The 9,515-nt window shown below is 30.8% G+C and overlaps 1 protein-coding gene across 1 annotated transcript in view; it reads right to left on the bottom strand.

Moving 5' to 3' along the window:
* The window catches only part of LOC106461404 (sorting nexin lst-4-like), an 87,576-nt gene that overhangs the window by 54,754 nt on the left and 23,307 nt on the right, over positions 1 to 9,515 (bottom strand). Inside the window, exon 4 of the mRNA XM_022388354.1 lies at positions 7,181 to 7,351. Coding sequence (XP_022244062.1) covers positions 7,181 to 7,351 — 171 coding nt within the window. The remainder of the gene's footprint in view (positions 1 to 7,180; positions 7,352 to 9,515) is intronic.

Here is a 9,515-nt window from a genome sequence, read left to right as displayed (position 1 = left end):
ATGACAAAACCTTGTCGAAACGTTGTACATTTGCTGTTATGTTAAACTTATATTAAAAGTTTTTCTTCATTACCCATTCAAGCCGTCTCCAGCCATTATTAACAGTACTTATGTGGGTCTACTTTTTTATACTAATGGTACTACTACACTAAATAACTTTGTTTTATTAAATAATGCACCCAAAAACAAAGAATAACAACACGTAAAAAGCAGACAATGTCCTAAAACTATCATACATTTTCTGGCTTTCTAACTATACAATAAAAGCCATTAATAATTCAGTTAAGCTTGTCAATGTCTTTCTTGTGGAAATCAAGTTTGAACTGGAAGTAAAATAAGTCTCTGCAGAGAAAACAATGTAATATAATATGTCATTTGATAGATTAAAACTTTGGTTTTCTATTGGTTATAAATATATGATTAAATATCATATAGTAATATTATTAATTTGTGAAAGAGAAGATGTAACAGGCAGGTGTGGCAAGTGGGGTCTGATTTTCTAGTTTATGGCTCCATACATAAGTAAGATTGAAGGCTATAAAAATTTTCTTTGCCAGAGTTAGAGCTATAACATAATGAGTAATTTATATTAAATTCTGTACTTCTGAGAGGGGGTAGTAAATAAAATAAAGAGGGAAGACCTAGAAAGCAAATGTCACAATTCTCATACTAGGGGAAATTCAGGATTTTTTAAAAATATTGCCTAAATAAATTATGAACATAAAACTTATATTAGAATTTGATTTATTAACTACATTTTGATTCAAAGTTTATTCGTACACAATAATAAGAAAGCAGTTTAATTAAATTTTAAATGTAACTCACTAAAACCACGTGACATGCACAGAAAAAGATAGCCATAGTGAAAGTGTTAATGCCCTACAGAACAAGTTGTCTAAAACAAAACCATGATGTCCATAAAAAACAACCAAAAATACAGCGTATTCAGTTCAGAAGCCCAAAGTTTAGAATTTTTATTTATAAAATTAATTAAATATCCATTACATACACAAATATCATTCATACACTGCTCTGTTGCACAAAATTATTGAAATAGATTAAAAGTACATTTTTAATGTAGATATACAATTTTGCACTTTAAGCAACTTAAACTAACACCCGTAGTGGAAAAGTTAAAATGCACCACATTTTTTCAGCCATTACTTTTCATAATAATTTTGAAATAAATCAGCCATGTTTATACTAAACAAATCACTTTCATATGCAATACAAAATATTACCCACATTATAAAAAAAATTTAATTAGCACATAAATTAAAATTTTTGTGGAAACTAATAGTGACTCAATTTGGAAACATGCCACATATACAACTCTGAAAGTAGTCTTCTTTTATTTAAAACAATTAGTTTAACTGACCACATTTTAACTGAATGGACTTTCAAACTATACTTTAGGAAGAAAGATAAATAATAATAAAACTAACACATTAGAAGCTTATTAACAATAGATAATCTAAGAATAAACAATATGGCAAGAAAACCTCTGTATTTATATCAATCTAAGAATAATCATAAGAATTATGGTCAAGATCTAAATAGGAAGGGACGTGTTTGACTATGTATTATTCTGTTTCTTCCCGTGTTATAGCCTGAGAATCGGGGACAATTTTCAGGACCTGGTCTTGCAATGCCAAACCAAGAATGGAAGAGCAGCAGCACAGGAGACATCAGTAGTGTTGGTCATGCAAGTCAGGATGGTTCAGGGAGGGGAACAGTCAGAAAGAGCAGAAACAGGTTTTTATTTATAAACATTCTTTTTTCTTAAGGAAAATGTAAATCTTTCCAAAAGTGTTAATTTTGTATAAATAATACACCTAATGTTGAAACTGGTCCACAGTTTGAATAATATAGAGTAAGTCAGGTTCTTCTAATCAGAATATCATGTAAGATATTTTTAGGTACCCATGATTAACACATGCTGCAATAACAGTTTTGATAGGGTAGATAAGCTATTTTATTTTTGATGATGTTTTGCATATCTTATAAATACAGCATGATCATATAAAACAAGAATATTAATAAGTGCCAGCTTTTTAAATAAAATTATACTTATAATAATTGAACCTGAAGGTTTATTTACTGTTTTTGATTGTAGTATTACGAGTTAAAAAAAACAGTAAGTTTTCTATAGTCATATGTTAATTTTTTTATCTTATGTATCGAAACTATATGCAGAAAGTATTTAGCTAATGAAAGTCATAAAGATGAACTTTAATCTATAGTCATTGTTGAAAAATTTAATTTATGTAACTATGATTTCAGATTGTTATATAGTCTCAAATGCAGACTTGCGTGTACCAATAAACATTCTGTCTGTGAAATGTATCTGCACTGTAAAGGATATTATTTATAAGATTTAATATCTCAGTGAATTTTCTCCAATTTTTCCTGTTATTTTATTCAATAAATTTTCAGCCCCAGTAGCAAAGCCTTCACTAAGTGAGTTTGCATGTTTAACATACCAGATTGTTTTAGTAACAGAACTTTCCAAAGCATAGGTCACTAAGTTTTGGCAATATTCATATCAAAATATCCTCTAGTGTGCAATAACAGTTACATTCTTTTTTATAATCACATTATGATTAAGATTATAAAATAAACAGTAGAAACAAATAATTAAAGAATCAAATTTAATGCAAACTTTTGTGATAAACATTCTGGAATAAAAAGAGGTGACAAAAATAAGTCAATAGAAAACTAAAAATTGTAGAAAAAGTTTGAAAATAATCACTTATATTTTTGATCAATATCACATCTAATAAATGTTTTGGTTTCTTTGAGAAATATATATAGTAACAAGGGGTATTTATGATTCTGATTAACTCTGTCACTATGGGCTCAGTCCCAGGGACCGACCTCGTAAACATTTCGTGCTTGTTATAGTTTTCAAACTATAACTTTAATACAGGAAGTATTTTGCAGATTATCTGTAAACATTACAAAGCTATATTTAGTAAACAAAATATCAGATTTTTTTTGTTAAGTTTTAAGAATTTTTTAAGTAATGATTTGCTTATTCATTTTTTTTTCTATTCGAATACTGACTATCCAACATGCAAATAATTTTGATTTTAAGATTAAAAATACTTCTAAGCATCAGAAAATTATCAAATTTCATATGCAAAATCTTTAAAACCTCCTACTAACCTCCAGTTAATTATCAAGCTAGGTTATGTCTTACCTTACTACATGTAATCTACCATGAAATGAAATGGTTTCCCATATAAATACTTCGCAGAGGGTCAGAAAACCATGCGAGGGACATTCTGAGCTTTTGATTAGTTATTCAAAGACAGAAATAGGTGTACATAAGCAAGCATTTCCAAAAATGGAAAGAGGTGGATGTGGCCACCGTGTTTGATTCAGCAAAATGTAGTGATATCTCAGCAAATAGAAAAGACAGGAGGTTCTTATTCTATATTATAGCTTGTTAATGTCGGTAATTTGAGTTTCTAATTCGTAAGAAACTAAAGAATTTGTATTTGAACATCACAAACATATAATCTGAACCAAAGTTGTATTCAACATACCACGCGACAATAAAAATTGATATTTAGGAATCTTGTTTTAATATTTAGTCCTAAATTAAGAAATTAACTAATGTATAATACTGAAACATGAATGATAATCTACAATGTGATACAAACTTAGTGGCACACATTCATAAAATAGTAGATCAATAAAGTGTTGATTGTATGTCTAGAAACATGATGACATGCCCATTGACCCCTGACCGTGGGAAGATACATAGCGAGCCTGTTGGTGGACCATATTCATATGACATTACGGCAACTGATTATTTAAGTTATCATCATCTTAATGGTTTGGTGTTCTTTTGGGCATACAATGCTTTTGTCAACATCTATATATATATATACATAGCACAATGTGCAGTGTTTCTTATGTTATTTTATCTTAATGTTGAAGAGCTTTGGGTATCTCTGATACACTCTTTGTTACACCCATATAATTATGATGTTTTTTGTGTATTTGGGGATGACAATTTTACTTTCATCAAGTTTGAAGTACCACCATTAAAATTTTTCTGGACCTTAAGGGTATTCATATTCATAATTTATCTATTTCTTTCAGCCAGTCAGAGAATATATACAGTAAAATGTGCTTGTATTTTTCTTGACAGTTAATGGATGTTTTGAATAAGTTACTAATAAACAGATGGTGTCTTTTTATTAATTTTTTTGGGGCAGATGTTAATAAAACTTAAAAGTTTCTTTTAGTTCAGTTTCATCATATTTCTTTCTTCGTCTATATAATAGTGTTTTTCCCTTAAGCATTACTTAGACATGTTAGCATAATTTGATATTAATTATTTCAAATTATTCATTCAAATTATGTGTTTTGTAATTTGAATCTTGGTGTCAAATAAATATTCAAAAACTTTGTGTAACAATTGTTCCATACTAAAGGATGTTTCAACATTAGTATTGTTTTTTGGCACTGAAATGATCTATTAGTAAATTAATATGTTAATCATGCAAGAATACTCACTTGTTGGAAGTTGATACTAGGGCCAAAATGTTTTTAAATAAGTTAAAAGTATGTGAAAAGAAAGTTCACTGGGATTTTTTTGTTTCCTATTAGCATTAATAATATTTTTTCACATTATCTTAATATGACTAATAAGTTGAATACATTGAATAAAAAAAAAACTCCAAATTTGACATTGCATTGTTACAGCCTTTAGTTAAGTATTAAACGAATAGCATTCAAAAATTGATTGGAAACATAATATTACGTTAACCTTTTTTGTGTTGTTAGCAAAACTAAGTGCGCGTTTCATTATACAAAGAAAAGAAGAAAATTTAATCATAAGGCACAGCTGATTAATAATTAAAAATGAATAGTTTTCTGATATGAGAAAAAAAGGTGGTTAACCTTCTAAATTACTGGCTATAGAACTACTATTTTTTTTAAACAAACACCATAGTTATTTTGCACTCCAAAGAAATATTCTAATTTTTCATTGATTAATAGTTATTTTCCAAGTTTATTTTTATTTTTCTATCACAAAATATTTCATTATAAAGCTCCATTTAAGAATTAGAGAAACAAAGCTTGTTTGTTCCTTGAATTTTGGCACAAAAATTTACATAAGATCTTTCTGCACTAGCCATCTCCAATTTTGAAGTGATAGACTAAAGGGATGGCAGTAGTCAACACCATCCACTGCAAGCTACTCCTGTGAGACTGCATAGTGGGAATTTACTGTCACACTTATAATGCAACCAAAGCCTTAAAGTACAGACAGCAGTAACAAGAACACAAACTATAAAACCTTTGCTCCACAAAATTTAAGTTTGTGTCCCCCTAGTCTTACTGTTTTCACCATTAAATATGACAAAAGATGAACGTCTGAGGGGTGGTCCACACGTTTGACCGCAGAATCTCTTCAAAAGGCTGATGAAGAGGAGAAGCAACAGAAAAGGTGAGATGCCAGATTGGATGGGAGGTAACCTGAAACAAACCACATTGGGAAGGGGGACAAGGAAGAAAAGGGCAACGGGATTAAACGACAAATCCAATTGGAAAGGGAGAAAAATCCCTGGAGGAAGAGGGTTGCTATGGGAGAAAGAGACAAGAATGGGAACCCCTGAACAAAGGGCACGCACGGGGCATAGAAATCTATCCGGATAAGGATGAGGGTAAAGATGAGAGGGGGGGGGATAGCAAAAAGAAGGAGTTACCCTCATGAGCTGCTGAGGTCTTGGGAAGGAATGAATGATCCAGACAAAGGAAAAGATAATTGTGGTGGTACAGAGTGTGAGTGACTTCAACAAGGAGGCAATGGGTTCAAACAGAGGTAAAGTAAGGGAATGGAGGACCACGTTAATGTCCCAATCCGGAAGCACTGGACATCTAGGCAGTTGTTGGATCTGGAAAGAAGGGATCAACATGGCAAATACCAGGGAAAGAAAGACCCTGTGGTAATGGGAAAATCAAAAAGTATGGGATAGGGTTGCCCGATAACCTGAAATCTCCCTCTCTAAAGTACAGAATTCAATATAAATTTCTCATTATAACATACATGCTACTAAAGCAAAGTATGATTTTTTAGCCTTCACTCTTATTTGTTTAAAAAGTCATAAACTAGAAAATCAGACCCACTTGCCACATCCTCTCTTTCACAAATTGCTAATAATTCTATCTGATTTTCTATACTATATCATTTATAACCCAATAAAAAGGCAAAGTTTTAAGTTGTCGAATGATGTATAATGCTGTTGTTTTCAGTACAGAGTATTTTCAGTTTTGAAGATACACAAAACATTTTCTTCATGTTCTTCATCTTCACGGCTGGCTTTTGTCTGATGCCTGGTGAGGAGATCCAGTTTCTCACATCGAGTAGCATCTTATTTAGTTCATTCAGTTCATCTTTCATCCATGGCTGTGTATCAGTGAAAATGGAGAGTTTCTCACTCTTGGGCCCTGGCTTGAAGTATTCTGGCTTCTTGTTCTACATTTGCTGGTGTCTCTTAGTTTCTTGCGTTTTGAAAAGGGATCTTTGGTCTCCTCCGGTACATAAATTAGAGAAGGGGAAGACCTAGGATTTTTAAAAATATTTCCTAATAAAATTGTGACGTGCACACTTTGATTTACCCATTGTGAGAGAGTTAACATGAACAAAGATTTATGTGGCCAAACCAATTATTTGTTTTGTTTTTAACATTAACCTTGGCCATCTTGTCCTGCTGTTTGTAAGGGTTAATGTTAAGTCAGCATTGTATATAAATAGGGTCAAAGGTTATTTTTTATTAACATTATACTATCCATATTCTTACTAGTTTCCAAAGCATGATATAAGAAGTACTTTATGTAAATGAAATTTTCAATTCTGATAAATCATAAAATTTGAAGGAAAAATATTGTTCGGTATGGTGTCATCCACTGTTCAGGTGGAAATAAAGACTGGGAAAAGCAACTAATGTGAACAAGCATTATACAATCATCCTTGAATATTTATTGAATGTCCCTTTATGAGCATAAATTACTAAAACCACTTTCCCCCTGAGAAGTGAAGAAAACAAACTGAATAACTGTATGAATGATTATTTATGGCAAAGATCTCTCAATAAGCATTTTGTATCATTTTCTATATATGTAATAAATGTTACATTTTCTTAATGAAATCTCTGATCACCTGAGAACTGACTGTTGACTCATCGTCATCCCAATCATCATCCCATTCATCGACAAGTTCAGATTCTAAGTTTTGGTGTGCCACATATGACAGAGAATCTACAGCAACATTAGCCTCAAGACCTCTAGGAAAAGGTAGAGGTGGAACTTCTGGAGGTGGGCATGAAATAACCTGAAAATTATTTCACTGTTCATTAAATAATGTCAAATTTCCAAAAAAATAAATACACATGTTCATAAAATTTTTAGTACAGTGCTTTCAAAATCTGATTTCTCTCCTCCTTACATTCTGATAATAAATAGTAAATTTGAAGCTCATTATAAATAAAAAAAACAACTACTCTTGTATTAAATTATAGATACATATAGAGAATTTTATTTTCCAGAAAATACAAAAGAAATGAGGATATTACATTATATGAAGTTGCTGTAAATAGAGGCACATTTATCAAATTTACTGCTTAAGTAATAATTAAATTACAGTAAGTCTACTTCTACTAAACACACAAAAGATATGGTCAGATACAGTAGATAAAGTTCGTGTAAATAAAGCTATAGTTATCAACTACACACTACAAGAACTTGTTAAATCACCACAAGTCAACTGCTATTGAAAACACAAAAGAAATGGCCATATACAGTACATGAAGTTGGTGTAAATAAAGCCTGATTTATTAACTTTATTGTACAAGTAATTCTTGAACCATCACAATGTTCCTTAAAGATGCCAAATCAGGGAATATCATGGACAAATTAAAATGAATGTAACAAAAACCATCTGTAGTCTAGCAGTCTACTGGTTTACAATGTTCCATCAGCTTTCATCATTCAACACGGAAGTGTTGCGTCATCGAGATCATGTGATTCTCACGCCCTTTACTTTCTAGAACTATCCTGTACTTTGGCGAATGCTCTAGTGTTTGCTAGATATAGGGTAGTCGGGTATATAAAAGAGGGGAATGGTAATGTGTATATAGACGGTGAGTAATTGAACTGCAGTCAGAAGTATTATTGACGTTCGTTGTTATAGCGTTTGTTGAAGTTGAGTGTATCGGTAAAGTTATATTCGGAAAGAATAAACCAGTTTATTAAGTAAAGACTTGTGTCGTTAAAATTTCGTCGGAACGAAGTTACGGAAAAATCAATTAACAATCGGAGACGTAACAGAAGCTTTAAATAAAAGTTGATTTTTTAAATTTCATTCTCTCTTAATTTTAAGTTATGGTAACAAATTTTAATTTTATACATACTTTTAAGATCCTAAGAAACACAATGCATATCATTTTTATGTACTTGAACACCTTATGTATCTCTTATAACATCACTTTACAAACTTCACATAAACAGTATTTTAAACCAACATTGGTCGTATAATGTTACATGTCAGAGAAAACTATTTCCATGCTTCTTATGTATATGAACAGGTATATTCACATTTTCTACATTTTGGATTTTGAAGGCTGTAAATCAAAGCATGTTACCATTATTATAAATGAAAGCCTTTAGTAAAAATAGATGGAACAATAGTTAAAGATTCCTATGAAGTCACCAGAAAACTAAAAAAATAGCACTAAAAAGCAACTATGTAGTTTCATTGTTTCTATGCATATTAGACTCTAAATCCATTAACATAGTGATAGAAAAAATAAATAAAAATACAAAATAATCTTAATTCAATAAAGCTAAAAGCCATATTTGATTTTTTAGTAACCAACTGATAGGCAATGTTTTTCTTTCAGTCATGCAGATATACATACACATGAGAAATCTGAGATTTTGAGATGAAGAAAATCACTTTGCACATGGACTATTCAAAACAAATAATATATTCATGGACAAATCTTTAGTTTATCACAAATACTTTACTAAAAATATGATTTTTTTATATGTGAAAGACTTATAATGTTAACTGAAAGACTGCCAAATTTTTTGAAGATATACACACTATATTGGATGTTAGAAGTAATAAATCTATAAAGACTTTAAATGAGTACAAAAGAGATCATGTGGTTGGTCAAACTGTTGAGAGAGTTAACTAGTACAGAATGCATCTTTTTCAAAATTATTCCTTTAATTTTTCAAAATTTCTATATGCCAGTTTCATATGCCAATGGCTACAATTTCATAACACTGAGGTCTTGTGTCTGAGATCTCTAGAGAGGAAATACCCAATGCAAGAGTACAAATTGTACAAAGTGATACAAATTTAGGGTTCTCATCCCTATTAATGTTGTCTGGAATAGTTTGTGACATGTGCAGTGTTGGGTTCTTGTACACTGAGTGGTCACAAGTAAATAGACACCTAATTTTTTGTAATGTAACTGATTTATGTTAAC

This window comes from Limulus polyphemus, unplaced genomic scaffold (genome assembly GCF_000517525.1).
Source record: "Limulus polyphemus unplaced genomic scaffold, Limulus_polyphemus-2.1.2 Scaffold952, whole genome shotgun sequence".
Classification (NCBI taxonomy): domain Eukaryota; kingdom Metazoa; phylum Arthropoda; class Merostomata; order Xiphosura; family Limulidae; genus Limulus; species Limulus polyphemus.
The sequence above is the reverse complement of the archived record's forward strand: the minus strand, read 5'-3'. Positions and strand labels throughout refer to the sequence as shown.